The following is a 14,762-nucleotide window of genomic DNA, read 5'->3' as shown; positions in this document are numbered from 1 at the left end:
GTGAAGAAGGCTGCATCCCACTGGTGCCTGCCTTCGATTCCGGGCTCAGGCTCCGCCTCCCGACTGCAGCTTCCTGCTAATGTGCACCCTGGGAGGCAGTGGTGATGGCTTCAGTAATCGGGTTCTTGTCACCCATGCTGGGGACCTGGGTCTCATTTCTGGGTCCCAGTTTGGCTTTGGCCCAGCCCTGGCTGTTGTGGGCATTTTGGAGTGAACTAGAGAATGGGTGCTCGCTCTCTGTTTCACTAGCTCTCCCACAATTTTTAAGATTGAGAGAGGAGGAGATAGAAAAGTCTAAAAAAAAAATTCAGGGGCTTAATGTAATAGGTTATGATTGCTCGGAAGTCTACAGGCCAGGGGGTCCCAGGTGAGCTCATGTAAGCCTCTCTGAACAGCTACAGGTCAGGCAGGTAGCCTTCTGGTCCTGGCTGGGCTTCCACGTCTGGGGCCTGCTGGCTGCCGACTGGTCTGGGATGACCTCAGCTCTTTTCTATGTGGCTCCTTATCCCCAGCCTGCTAGCCCAGGCCTGCTCTCTTGGCGGAGGCAGGGATCTGCAAGAAAACCTTGGATGCCTTCGAGGTTTCCTAAGGCTCAGGCTCAGAACTGCATCACTTCTGCCACTTTCTTTTGGCCAAGAAAAATTACAAGGCCGGCTGAGGTGCTGGGAAGAGCCGCAAAGTTACACTGCAAAAGGTGTGGCAACAGGGAGGGGTGGGAACTTCAGGTGACTTTTCCAATTATTCTCCCATGTGACTTTTTTTTATAAAGAGATTTATGGGACCAGCACTGTGGTGTACCAGGTAAAACTGCCACCTGCAGTGCTGGCATCCCATATGCATGCCAGTTCCTGTCTCAGCTGCTTGACTTCCGATCCAGCTCTCTGCTAATGACCCTGGGAAAGCAGTGGAAGATGGCCCAAGTGCTTAGGCTCCTACACTACGTGGGAGACCCTGAAGAAGCTCCTGGCCTCGTGCTGGCCATCATGGCCATTTGGGGAGTGAACCAGCAGATGGAAGATCTCTCTCTCCCTGTCTCTGTGTAACTCTGCCTTTCAAATTAATTAATTAATTATTCTTTAAAAAAAGTTTTCAATTCTACCAGGAAGCTATAACAAATCTAAACTTTCCACATCCAATAAAATAGCCTCAAAATACAAAACAAAAATAGAACCACAGGGAAAAATTGCCAGATTCACGGTAGGGGCTTCAATGTGTCTTTTGCTATTATTGATAGGTCAAACAGACAAAAAATACAGGAGTTGAACACAATTTAAAGCTCAGCACAATGCAGGTATTCGGCTAACAAACACACACAGCGTGGTTTCTGCATGTGGGCACGCTGGGCATAAAACAGTGACCACAAGTCAAGCACCCGTCTTCCCGAGTTTATATTCTAGCGGAAGGACATAAGCAACAAATTAATAACTAAGACAAATTTGGTGGCCATTATGGAGAAACACAGCAAGGAGAGGAGACAGAGGATGCTGGATGGCAGGCTGAGGGTTTTAAGTTAAACACAGCCACGCATGTTACAACTGAGGAGCAGGCACGTGAGCAGAAGCCTCAGAGTTTAGGGTAAGCCACATTCCTACGTGCAGGTCAGTTGGCGTGTACAGCAAGTGCAAAGGCCCTGAAGCAGAAGCTAGTTAGACGTATTAGAAGGCAGGCCTGCCAAGAAGGGACAGGAGTAGTTAGGGGTTTTAGTCTTACTGATGGGAAGCCCCTGGAGGGTTTTCGGTCAGGGCATATGGTATAGCGTTAGGGGTGAGGGCCCAGGGAGAAGACAGCTGTTTCCAGAGACAAGGGCTAGGAAGGCAGGTCACTTCAAGGTCGCTAGGTGCCAACCCTTGTTAGGCAACATGCCCCCAGGGAATTTCCCTTACTGAGTCTTTGGGTTAGTTAGGCAGCAGTGTGTTCCCCAAAGAGTGTCACCATCTCCAGAGAATATATTCCAATTATCCTGGAAAACAAGGTAATGGGGATCATGATAGCACTTTTCTTTTCTCAACTCTCAGCGTGAAAACCGACTCCAGAACACACCCTCCCCACACCCCCTGGGAAAACTCGGGAAGCAGTTTATAGAGACACCAGGCTATGCAAAACCACTGTTACTTTCAAGTCATGATCTCAAAGGCAAGGCGTCTTTACTGAGCAGTGACGATGTGCTAGGGATGAGACCCTGACGGTCACAGGAAGACCAACATGTTCCGATCAACATGCAAAATACATGCAAGGTCGAGAGAACATAAGCGCCTTGGACAACAATCAAGCAGGGACAGGGGACACTCGGGAGTCAGGGAAGGGTCACTGTGAAGTTCCATCTGAGAGCAATCCTAAGGGAGGCTGGGCTCTGGGGGAAGCCAGTTCAAGGCAGAGGGAAGAGGAGGTGCATGGGCTCAGGGATGCAAAGGCAGGGCCCGGCCCACCCCTTGCACTGCAACATGCAAGTTCCAATTTATACTTTTATTCTGTAGCCTATGACAAGAAGAAACCACTGCTACTATAGTGCTTGCTGGCTTCTCAGAGCTGGAATTCTGTAAGTTGTAAGACATGTTACTACACATTTATCAGAAAAAGATTGGAAGGTCTACTTAGCAATGGCAGTTCTGGCGGTTCCCACGCCTGGGCTAGGAGGCGGGCAGAGCAATGGTAGACCAGGTGCCCTCTCCTAGTTTTCTCTGTAGGAGTTTCTGTTCCCAGTTAAAAGCAAGCTCCAGTCTACTCCCGTGGAGTTCCAGGGAGTGGGGGTTCTGTCCTCCTCCAGGCAGCATACAGGAGGGAAGCCTGCAGCTTCAAAGGGTCCCAGACTTGGCTCACATTCATGATTTTCATTTTGCTTAAATATGATATTTAACAGGGAAAAAAAATCAGACATCGGAGGGGAGGTGGAATGTGAGTTGCAGGAACTAAGAAAACAAAAGCAAGACAACAAAAAGCTGCTTGCCCACCTGTACCTCATACTGGCGTGGAACTCAGGACCACAGCAGCGGAAAGGGGTGCCTTTGGGTACTGGCCAGCCTCAGTGGACTAAGGGTTAAGATGTGGTGTAGCCAGCAGGGACAGGAGAGTCTGAACTTCCTCCAGGTGGGGCCCCAGAGGTGTCAGGCTCGCCAGTCTTTTTTTTTTTTTTTTTTTTTTTAAAGATTTATATATTTGGGGCCGCCGCCTGCAGCACCGGCATTCCATATGGATGCTAGTTCCAGTCCTGGCTGCTTTACTTCCAATCCAGCTCTCTGCTGTGGCCTGGGAAAACAGGAGGGAGCTCCTGGCTCCTGGCTTTCGACCGGCACAGCTCTGGTGGTTGCAGGCATCTGGGGAGTGAACCAGTGGATGGAAGACCTCTCTCTCTGCCTCTGCTTCTCAGTCACTCTGCCTTTCAAATAAAATAAATAAATCTTAAAAAAAAAAAAAAAGGATTTATTTGAAAGGCAGAGTGACAGAGTGAGGGAGATAGGTCTTCTATCTGCTGGTTCACTTCCTAGATGGCAGCAATAGCCAGAGCTGGGCTGATCTGAAGCCAGGAGTCAGGAGCTTCCTCCCGGTCTCCCACATGGGTGCAGGGGCCCAAGGATTTGGGCCATCTTCCACTGCTTTCCCAGCCGCATTAGCAAGGAGCTGGATGGGAAGCGGAGCAGCTGGGACTGGAAGCAGAACTCATTTGGGATGCTGGTGTCCCAGGTGGTGGCTTAATCCACCATGCCTCAATGCAGGCCCCTGACAGTAACACATTTGAGGATTCAATCACCATGGATCAAAAACATTTGGAAGGGCAGAAGGCTAAGCTGCCACTTGGGATACCAGCATCCCATTTTCAGAGTGCCGGTTCAAGCCCCATCCACTTCCCATCCAGCTCCCTGCTTATGTGCCCGAGAAGGAAGTAGAGGATGGCCCAAGTTTTTGGGCCCCTGTTACCCATGTGGGAGACCCAGATGGAGTGCCTGGCTTTAGCCTGCCCCAGCCCTGGCTGTTGTAGCCATTTGGGGAGTGAACCAGCAGATGCAAGATGTCTCTGATGCTTAGCCTTTCAAATAAATAAATAAATATTTTTAAAAGTTTCTGTCTATACTGAACATGTGCCTTTTTCTTGCTCTTAGCCCACTAAACAACACAACTATTTACAAGCATCAATATATGGATGGTGTGTGAGTGACATTCAAATACAGCATGTTACACTCCTTTGAGGGACTTGAGCATCCGTAGACGGAGGGTCCTGGAACCAATTCCTCAGAGGGACAGTTAAAGTCCAGGTTCTGATTCCCAGGAGTTAGGGAGGGGACAGGAATTCTGCATTCCTAACAAGCTCCCTGGTCATGCCCACACTGCTGCCTAGGGATCATTCTTTTGAGAATTTGACACTACTATGTTTCATTGCTTATCTTAACCACCATACAGAAAGTCCTCAAACTGGCTCCACAGACTGTCTCTTTAAATAATTAACCCTTTCACTCCAGCTCCCTGGGCCTATCAAGTGTCCAGCAGCCAGGCCTGAGGAATATATCCTGCAGTGTAGGAGGGTCCAGGCATCCTCCTACTGGAAGATCTAGCAATTGTCTCCTCCATCACCTCCATCACTGGCTTTTGATCTTCCCTCTTGCCTCTGATGATAATTACTTTAATTAGCACCCACCACCGTGCCATCTAAATAATTACTGTAAGTGCAGCCAGCACCTCTGCCAGCAACCTTCAAACACAATGAAAAAAAGCAGCTCATGTGTTTAAAAAACACTGACACCCCCGCCCCCCTCCCCGCCCCAAGTCAGGTACCACCCGCAGTGGAAGACACAGACCTCTTATAACCGCCATTCATGAGCTGATATGGCAAAATTAAAAGAAAATTCTGATGCTGTATTCAGCAAGACTGTTCGTGTCAGCATACAAATTGTGCAGGCGGCCAGGCACAAACAGAACACTTGAACCACCCTCAATTTCACCTTGACTTCCCACTGGGAAGGGCTGCAGGGCCTCTCAACTATTTTTCTGGATTTTGGAGTTTCCAAATTATATGGGGGTGGTGGTGGTGGTGCTTGATGACTCTGGGTGCATTCAAAGCAAACTGTTTGCAGAAGTGCTAGTGGACACAAGGGGTCAATTCCTTTAGGATGTTGCCAAATAATCAAGCTGGAGGCCCTCAGTGGAGAGCTTTATTTACTTGTGAGACAGTGGGCAGGTAGATCTCCCTAATTAGACAGCTTACCAGGGAGTGTCCAAGATGCAGGAAAGAGGGGGCAGCAGGAGGGCCCTTCCTGCTCAGCCAGCACTCATCCTCACACATTCCCCTTTCAAAACTGAGGCAGTCTGGTCCTGGTGGGAGGCCTCGGGCTCCCCTTGGAGTACATACAACGTTACAAACTTTCCTGGGAGGGGACATCGGCTCTGCCCTCGTCCCCAAGCCTGCCTACACTTCCAGGTTACACAAAAGGGGCAGTTCCCGGCTCCCCGCCCCCCTCCCCACCCCTCAATAGTAATTGGTAGCATTCTGGTTTCCCAGTGGGTCCCCCTGAACCTCCAGTCCCAGGTAGATGAATCACACGCCCCCCTCAAGAGGCAGGACCGTGCCTCCCATCGAAGCCTGCACTGAAATAACAAAACTTTCCAATCTTCTCAATTAGGAAATGCACTGGCCCGGAAAAAACAAATATCCAAACCCAAACAGCACAAAAGGGCGTACAGCGACATACAAACACTTCTTCCTTCCACCTTCCGCCACCTCCCAGCCCTCCCCAGAGGTTTAGTTCTTGGAGCGCTTTATTATGGAAAATTTCAGACACACCAGGGTTTGAGTCCCCTCCCTCCAGTTCCTCAAGGAAAACTGACACCACCTGTCAAAACTTTGCCATGTATGTCTGTTTTTTTTTTCTTTTTTCCCCCCTCTCCCAAATAACCGCATTATCGCTATCACAGTGCACAAGGGTAACGATAATTCTTTAATGCCATCCAATATCCTGGGGGTCACTGCTAAGCAGGGGCAAGCAGGCAGGCAGGCAGGCAGGCAGGGGGAGACTGAAAAGCCAGGACGCAGGGGACGGAGCTGACGCCGGCCCGACACCGCTCGTTACCCGGCGGTCAGGAGGCTGCGCCTCCCGCTCCTCGCCGAAGTGGCCCGCGGGTCCGAGCCGCAAGCTCCCCGTCTCCCCGCTCCCGGGCGGCGGTCCCAGCAGGCCCGGCGCAGCTGCACGACCCACCGTCCCCAGATACCGGCGGGTCCCTGGAGGGGAAACGATTGACACAGCTGCCTGCACTGCGCCGCCGGCCCTCCCCCACCGCACCTGCGTCTCCCTGCTGGGCCGGGAGCTTGGAGCTGCCTCCCGAGCCCCGCCGGGCCAGCCCCGCCGCTACCGCCACTGCCACCGCCACCGCCACAGCCACCGCCGCTCCGCCAGCCGCCAGCTCCGGCGCGGGGGCTCTCGGCGCCGTGACCTCGCGGACCGGGACTACAACTCCCGTCGGGCCCCGCGCTGGGCCAATGGCGGGCGTCGGGGCATGCGGGGCGCGGCGCCTGCGCGGCGGTTTGAGTAAGCGGCCGCGCGATTGGCTGCGGGGTCGGGCGGCCGCGCGGGGCCTGTGGGAAGCGGAGTGACGGAGCGAGCGGCTGTTGGAGGAAGGAGGTGGGGGCCGGAGCGCAAATGGCGTTGAGATGGTTCAGGGCCCTGTTCAAACTCCAGCGCTGACCATTCACCGGCGGAAGCGGCGGCGCAGGAGGCGGCGGCGGCCCAGCGGGAGCACGTAGCGGGCTCGGCACCGGCTCCGGCGGCGGCGGCCAGGGAGGCCTAGGCCCGGGCCCGGCCGGCAGCGCTCGAGGCGGGGAGGGAAGTTGCGGGGCCGCCGCTCCCCCCCCCCCCCCTCCGCCGGGCTTCCTATTTACCGAAAGCGGAGTCGCGGCTTGTGACTGTAGTGGAGCCCCTCGCCGCCCCCGGCGTGCCGGCCGGCCGTGTGCTCCCGCGCGGGGCTCCCGCGCCCGCCCGTGGGCCATTGGGAGCGGGAGAGGCGGAGGCGGCCCGAGGCCAAAGCACCCGCCAGGCGCCGAGGGTAAGTGAGGTCTCGGGCGGCTGCCTAGGCCTGGAGCGGAGCCGGGCAGGGTAGGGGAGACAAGGAGCTGCGAGGGCGGAGTGTGTGTGGGTGGGGGGGGTCCCGCTGCCTCCTCGCCCACCCGGCTTCGGAGGAAGTTGGGCAGGGGAACGACCCGAGGAACTCTTTTTTTTTTTTTTTCCTGTTTTATTTCCCCCTTTCCCCCCCCCACTGAGTTCTTTTCCGGGAGGCTGCCGGTGGACTTCCCCCTCCTTGAGCCCCCGAGACCTTGCCGGTCTTCGCCCCCGCCCGTGGCCGCCCCCGAGGCCCGGCCCTGCCCGCCCCAGGGATTCGGTGGCAGAGGCTTCCGGGGCGTCGGAAGCGACATCCCTGGGCCGGGCGGTGGGGGCGGGGAGCAAAGTTGCGTGAGCCTCTCGCCTGCCCGCCGGCAGGTGAGGGTTTCTGGCTGGTCGGGTTTGCGCCTCTCCAGTCTTGGCTTCCTCCGTGGCAGCCCCCTGCGGAGCGTGGAGGGGCCGGGAGGGGGTGAAGTATTGGGAGGACTTCATGCTTCTCTTTAGACCCCAGCGCAGGTCCTCCAGAGTTGGACCCGGCCTTGGGCAGAGGCAGAGGTCTCAGAGTCGGGACTGGTTCGTTCTCCTTCGTAGTCTTTGGAGTTGGAAGGCGAGTTAAGACAGCCCGGGTCGTGAGATAGCACTAGTACAACGCACACCTGAGTTGGGGAGTTTTAGGCGTGCTTTACGCTTAGATAGTGCCATCGGTGCTTGCCAGCAAGAGCCCGGAGTATTATATAATGTACTCAGATGTGTCCGTCTCAGCTTCAGCAGGTATTAACACTTCCTATTTGTTCCAGTTGGAAAATCGCTGGTGTTACCTCGTCAGTATCTCAGAATGTATTTGTAAAAGACAAGGGCGCTCTTATCACACTTAGGGTAGTTCACTGTTTCCACAGTGGTGGCTTCGTCGTTCCAGGGACGTTTTTCCTATGAGCTTTTCTGGTGCTGGCCCAGAGGATCTGAAGTCCAGAGTTTTGGGTTGGCCTTTAGTCAGCGTTTTTAGTTGATTACCACTTAAGTGCATTCAAAACGTGCCAGCTCTGTTGGTGTAGGTGTAACTGTAGGGCTGTCGCTCGCGGCTTTCCATTTACAAGGAGAGAAGTGTCTTCATTTTGTCTTTGGTAGCTGCTCAGTAGCCTTAGTTTGGTTCTACAGTAAGACTTGGTAGTGTTCAGTCTACAGTGAAAGTGGGAAATGGCTCTCCCTGGGGAAAACTGTTTGCTCTTAGCACAGATGTGTATGATGACTATGTTGTTATTTTGACCAATTAGAATTGGCTACTTACCAAACATGGTGTGATCCTGTACTGAGTATATATAAAACTAAGTTGGACAGTGATTCGTTTTTAAGAGTTCTGTCTTTTAAAGATTTCTTTTTTCTTTATTTGAAAGGCAGAGGGACAGGGAGAGAGATCTTCTGTCCACTGGTTCACGCCCCCAAATGGCGGTAACAGTCAGGGCTGGGCCAGGCTGAAGCCAGGAGGCAGGAGCTCCATCCACGTCTCCCACAGGGGTGACAGGGACCCAGGCACTCAGGGCATTGTCTGCTGTTTTCCCAGGCACCTTAGAAGGGAGCTGGATCAGAAGCTGGGACTCAGACTGCCTTTGGGATATGGGATGTATTCCATCAGCATTATGGCATCCAAAGTGGCTGGTTAACTTGCATCACAATGCCAGCCCCAGAATTTTTTGTACGAAAGATTTATCCGTAAGGCAGAGTGACACAGGTAGAGATGGAGTTCTTCCATCCGCTGGTTCACTCCCCAAATGGCTGCAACGGTGAGGTCTGGATCAGGGCTGGGCTAGGGCAGAAGCTGGGAACTGGGATTTCAATCCACGTCTCCCGCATGCGTGGCAGGAACCCAATTACTTGCTGCTTCCCAGGGTGTGCACTAAGAAGGTAGAGTTGGGAGCCTGACCTGAACCCATTGTGGGTTATGGGTGTCTTAACTGAAGTCTTAACTGCTGGATTGAAAACCCACCTTACTTGTATTGAAGTTAATAAAGGGAACACATTAAAAGTACATTTCAGGGTCGGGCATTTGGCCTAGTGTTTACTTCAAGTTCCAGCTCTGCTTCGGTTCTAGTTTGCTGCTGTTAGGCATACTGCGAGACAGCAGCTTAAGCTTATGTAAGTGGTCCCTGCCACCCATGTGGGAGACCTGCATTGGCCTCCCAGCTCCGGGCTTTGGCTGTTTCAGGGCATCTGGGCAGTCAGTCAGCAGATGAGAGCTCTGTCTTTACCTAAAAATTTTTTTTAATTATTAAAAATGTACTTAAAATATATTCAAAAGTGTAGGTCAGATAGCATTTCCACTATTGTAAGTTTCAAAGTAATGAAGATTTTTCAAGCTCCTGTGCAGTTTATTTTTTCTAGTTGTGTTTGTTGTGATGATAAACTATAGAAGGTCAAAGTATAAGGGATGGATAAAGGTTGACTGGCTTTAAAAGTACTATAACTTGGTTTTAAAAATGTTTGTACTTTATTTGTTCCGTACCTGTTTTTATTAGGTAGATATATCACGTGAATTAATTTGTTTATCAGTGGAAGAGGAATATAAAGGTTCCATACTTCTATCCCTGTGAGAATCGTTGAAACTAATAAACTGAAGTTCATCAGCTCCAGAAAATGTAATTCAGCAAATGAACACAGCACTGGAGGGACGAGACAGACAGAATAAGGATGGTTTCTTGTGTGTAGGGAGATGTCCATCTAAGTCCAAATTACATTAGACCAGGGATCATAATCTTTCTGTTTGGGTTAAAAGCTGCAGGTTGTAATAATGTGGAAAAAAAAGTCATGCCATTTTGACCTTTTTTTCCCTCATAGAATAAATGCTGTAGAATTCCAGAGAACTAAATTTAGTCAGCTATTAGACATTTCTGAGGTCCTGAAAGAAAATAACATTTTTTTGCTTAAGATTTTATATTAGGGGCAATTAACCTATTCAGATTTTTTAAAGATAAAAATGATGTTTATGAAAATAGTTGATTGATTTGAAACTCCAAAAAATGTTTTACTATAAGTTAGTTTTGTGTCTGCTGTATTGTAAGTAGGTTAGTCAGTAATTTATTTGTCAGTAGCTTGTATGTGCTCACTATAAAGAAAAGGGAAGACATGCCGAGTAAAAAAAAAATGAGCCTCTTTGTTTACCCCTTCTTCATATTAACCATTTTTAGTTTTTGTTTTTAAAGATTTATTTTGAAATTCAGAGTTCCAGATAGAGATCTTTCATCCATTATTCACTCCCCAGATGGCCACAACAGGAGCTTCTTCCCAGTCTCCCACATGGGTGACAGGGGCCCAAACACTTTGTCCAGCTTCTGCTGCTTTCTCAGGCCGATAGCAGAGAGCTGGATCAGAAGCGGAGCAGCTGGGATTTGAACTGGCATCCATATGGGAAGCTAGCATTGCAGGCTGCGGTTTTACCCACTAAGCCACGATGCTGGCCCCATATGAACCATTTTTAAAGGCTTGTGTGGTGAATGTTGAAAAGTTGTGTGCAGAGAATGCCTAGGTTCTTATGTGTAGGTTAAATACTAGATGTATAAGTAAATATGATTGTATATTTTCTTAATTTTTTTTCACAGAGAATATGAAACAGGTGTCAAAATGACATCCAGATTTGGGAAAACATACAGTAGGAAAGGAGGAAATGGCAGTTCAAAATTTGATGAAGTCTTTTCCAACAAACGGACCACCCTTAGCACAAAATGGGGAGAGACCACATTTATGGCTAAATTAGGGCAGAAGAGGCCCAATTTTAAACCCGATATCCAAGAAATTCCGAAGAAACCTAAAGTTGAAGAAGAAAATACTGGAGATCCTTTTGGATTTGATAGTGACGATGAATCTCTACCAGTTTCTTCCAAGAATTTAGCCCAGGGTAAGGGTTCCTCTCACTCGGAATCTAGTGAAGCTGCTCCGCTGGAAGAAGTCACTTCTGTACTTGAAGCTAATAGCAAAACTAGTCATGCGGTGGGTGAGGACAGTGTTGTGGCTGTCAAATGCTTACCTTTGGAAGATACTTTGCTGGGGAAAGAGAAGAGCACAAGTCGGATCCTAGAAGATGACACAAGCAAAAGTAGCTGTACTAAATTAATGACTTCAGGTAAGTTTCGGTTTTCTTTATGTTGAGTCCAGAGCTCTCTGTAAACAGTTTATTTAAATGATTTAAGTTCTAAAATACCATATAACTTAGATTTTCTTTCTGCACTTGTGATTAATAGGGAGCACTGATTTTGTAAGAGATTTAAGAACTATAAAGAAAGTTGAAAGTTGACAATGTATTCAAACAACTTGGATATTAATGTTTCTAGGCTATAACTCAGTTTTAGAAGCAGTCATTTATAAATCCCTAACTTTCATTCCAGTAAGAAATCTCTTCTCTTGTTGTCTTAAGGTTACACAGCGTCTCATTTCTATTACCGTGGAGGATTTGGACGGTTATTGATAATGGAAATGAGATGGGCATTTACAGTGAGCATTAGTTAGGAGTGTGAGCTTTTTCTCCAAAACTAGTTCAGAAAGATTAAGGCGGTGTTCAGTGGAGACAGAAGAATTAAACTTCGTTGCAAATTGAGGGGAGGATGGGGACCAGTAGCAACTAGTATTGATAACATTTTATGTATGAAACTGGCTGTATTTTTAAAATGTTAATTGGTAAATTTGTTACCTAGTCTTTTCTCCTAAAATCATATATTTTGTCAGTTACATTCCCATTCACTTTTTAAAAAATTTTTTTTCAAAGATTTTATTTATTTGAGAGAGAAAGTTAGAGAGAGAGGGAGAGAGAGAAATAGGTCTTACATCCACTGCTTTAATCCCCAAGTGACTGCAATGGCCAGAGCTGGGCCGATCTGGAACCAGGAGCCAGGAGCTTCTTTCAGGTCTCCCACATGGGTGCAGGGGCTCAAGGACCTGGGTCACTTTCCACTGCTTTCCCAGGCCACAGCAGAGAGCTGGATCGGAAGTAGAGCAGCCGGGATTAGAACCAGTGCCCATATGGGATGCTGGCACTGCAGGCAGTGGGTTTACTCACTACGCCACAGCTCTGGCCCCCTGAAGCGTTGTTCTTAAGTTAAGCTCAAGTCAAACAGCAGCATAAAAACTGTTACCAGGTCAGCTCCTAAAACGTTTTATAATGAAGAACTTTTGAGCTTAAATAAATTCTAGTTCTACTCTTATTTTTCAGATGAGTTACAAGAAGTTAGTTAAGTGACTGTGCAAGGTCAACAACTAGTGGCAGAAATGGAATGATATTTATTTATTGGTTTTCCACATGTTATTGAGCACCTACTGTTTGTCAAACCACTGTGCTATGCTCCAGGAATACTGTTCCAACTGAATTATTTAGTGTTCTGACTGCCATTTGTCCACATTGCGAGGCTTGTAGGCTGGAGGAAAAAGACGAAGTCGGGCAAGTGGTGAATGTGCTCACAGAAGGCTGACCCAGACTTCCCTAAGCATGCTGGCTTCGAGAGAACAGAATGTCATTGGCGGGCCCTGATAGTGGAGGGTTTTAATAAGGATGAATGCTTGGGTGAGGGAACAGGAATGTGGCAGTTAAACATTCATAGGCAGTGGTTGCTTACGGCGCTTTGCTGATGGTGTGTGTTTGCACGCAGTGTGTCCAAACTAGTGTTGGAAGTTGACTGGTGGGAACTGAAAGCGTAGTTTTTTGGTGGAATGAGGTAATCCCTTGCCAGTCTGATGTGGCTGAATTGTAGTTCAGATGCTGATACTAACTGTGAATTCACACTGCATTATAATGGGTGCTAAAATACAGATAACCAGATGTTCAGGAACATCTTGTTTCTCTTCCTCCCTCACAGAGACACCCTTGGTGGGAAGGGAATGGTGTGGTAGTCAGTGCTTTCCCTCCTCTCCTTTGGCCACTCAGCTGCAGCAGCCCTGGCATCTTCCCTGTGAGATAAGAAGTAAAACTGAATGAAGGCTTTTAATTTTCATAGTAGTTGCTAATGTGGGCAAGTTAGTTGCTCTTATCAACTGTTTGTTGTAAGTTTGTGTATGTGTGAATTGGTTATAGCTGTGAGAATGCTTTTATGCTTTATCACCTTCCATTTTTTTGGCCCCTTCCCTCTAAACTTAGCAAGTCCTCTTGGATCACCCAAAAAACCTTGTAACTGTAGAAACTCAAACTTAAGTTTTTGATAAAAGAGGTCTAAATCTCAAGTACTCTTAACCTTTTTTGAATTAGGGATCCTTCTGAGACCTTTCTCCAGATGAAAATATTTATATACCTACTTAGGTCTAAGAAGTCTAGCTGGCTGTGTTTAGGTATTTTGTTTAAGAACCTTTCAGCAGTTTTATCAACAATTTGCTAGAAGTACACAGATTAAATTGCATAGGATCCTGCCAGTGGAATGTCCCTGGTCCCACCATTTTTTGCAGTAGAATTACATCATATCAACCAGAAGGGCTTATCCAAGCTCATAATGATGTCATTTCTCTTGGCATTACTTTTTTAAGTCCATCTCTCTTTCTGTAGGGGAATATGTGTTTTTTTTTTTTTTTTTTTTTTTTTTTACATTGTTAAAATTATTTCAGTGCTTTATCATAGATAGCACTTTCAAATTTTCTGACTAATTTGAAGAAACTCAGGACGAGGTCATGATAAAACATACAATAGTGGTTATTTTCTAAATAGATGCTTCATGGGTTGGGGTACTGGAAGCAACATTATAAACTGAATAAGACCTGTGGAGAGGGGTCGAGTTGCTAAAATGTCTTAACCTGTAATTTAAACAAGAAACACTTATTATGAAACTTTCACACACATAAAAATCGAATGGTACCAGAATCTCAAGTATTCAGTTGTCCAGCTGAAACAGTTGTCAGTTTATGGTAAACCTTGTAAACTACTCTTTTATCTTTTATTTATTTGAAGAAATAATGTTTTATTTATTTTGTTGTTAAAATTTTCAGAGTACCTCATATTTCAAAGTGGAATGATTGAATGATCAGGTGCCAAGGGTAGTAAGTACTGTTACAGGTCTGGCTTTTTCTTTTTTTAAGATTTATTTATTCAAAAGGCAGAGTGACAGAGAGATTGATTCATTGATCTTCCATCTGCCCATTCATTCCCCACGTGGCCGCAATGACCAGAGCTGGGCAAGGCTGAAGCCAGGCGCCTGGAACTCCATCCAGGTCTCCCACATGGGTGGCAGGGGCCCAGGCACTTGGGCCCTCTTCTGCTGCTTTTGCAAGTGCATTAGCAGGGAGCAGGATTGAGAGTGGAACAGCTGGGACTCCAACCAGCCGTGGGATTGCCTGCATTGCAAGAGGCAGCTTAATCCAGTACACTGCAATGCCAAGCCCCTATTTGTTTATTTTTAAACGATTTAATTATTTGAAAGGCAAAGTGATAGTTTCCATTCTCTAATTCACTCACCTAATGCCCACAGCAGCCAGGACTGGTCCAGTGCCGGAGCCAGGAACTCCATCTGGGTCTCTGACATATGTGGCAGGAACCCAAGTACTTGGGCCATCATCTGCCTACCTCCAGGCACATTAACAGGAGGCTGGATCAGAAGCAATGGTGGAAGTCTATCCCAGGCACTCAGATACCGGAGGCAGGCATCCCAGGGTGCAAGTTAACCCACAGTGCCACAGTTTCTGCTCCACATCTCCCATCTTTTACCCCCCTGGATTATTTTAAAC

General features: G+C 48.2%; 2 protein-coding genes across 10 annotated transcripts in view; one reads left to right on the top strand and one right to left on the bottom strand.

Annotated features, from left to right (window-relative positions):
* Positions 1-5,895: 5,895 nt before the first annotated feature.
* LOC127484264 (translation initiation factor IF-2) lies at positions 5,896-6,970 on the bottom strand. The gene is made up of 2 exons (XM_051824367.2): positions 6,337-6,970; positions 5,896-6,205 (listed from the first exon to the last, which is right to left on the bottom strand). Exons 1-2 carry the CDS (start codon positions 6,968-6,970, stop codon positions 5,925-5,927), a joined length of 915 nt encoding a protein of 304 aa, XP_051680327.2. The 3' UTR covers positions 5,896-5,924.
* Positions 6,543-14,762, top strand: part of WAPL (WAPL cohesin release factor) — an 82,374-nt gene continuing 74,154 nt past the window's right edge. For 3 of the 9 annotated variants that reach the window (XM_008269888.4, XM_008269886.4, XM_017348682.3), the window contains exons 1-2: positions 6,894-7,026; positions 10,670-11,190. In XM_008269888.4, the coding sequence (XP_008268110.1) occupies positions 10,692-11,190 (499 nt within the window). In that variant the 5' untranslated portion in view covers positions 6,894-7,026; positions 10,670-10,691. Of the gene's footprint in view, positions 6,606-6,893; positions 7,027-10,669; positions 11,191-14,762 lie in introns of those variants that run through there. The other 6 variants (XM_070057988.1, XM_008269884.4, XM_008269885.4 and 3 more) reach the window with 3 other exon arrangements.

This window comes from Oryctolagus cuniculus, chromosome 15, assembly GCF_964237555.1.
Source record: "Oryctolagus cuniculus chromosome 15, mOryCun1.1, whole genome shotgun sequence".
Taxonomy (NCBI): domain Eukaryota; kingdom Metazoa; phylum Chordata; class Mammalia; order Lagomorpha; family Leporidae; genus Oryctolagus; species Oryctolagus cuniculus.
This window is presented reverse-complemented; position numbering and strand designations above follow the sequence as displayed.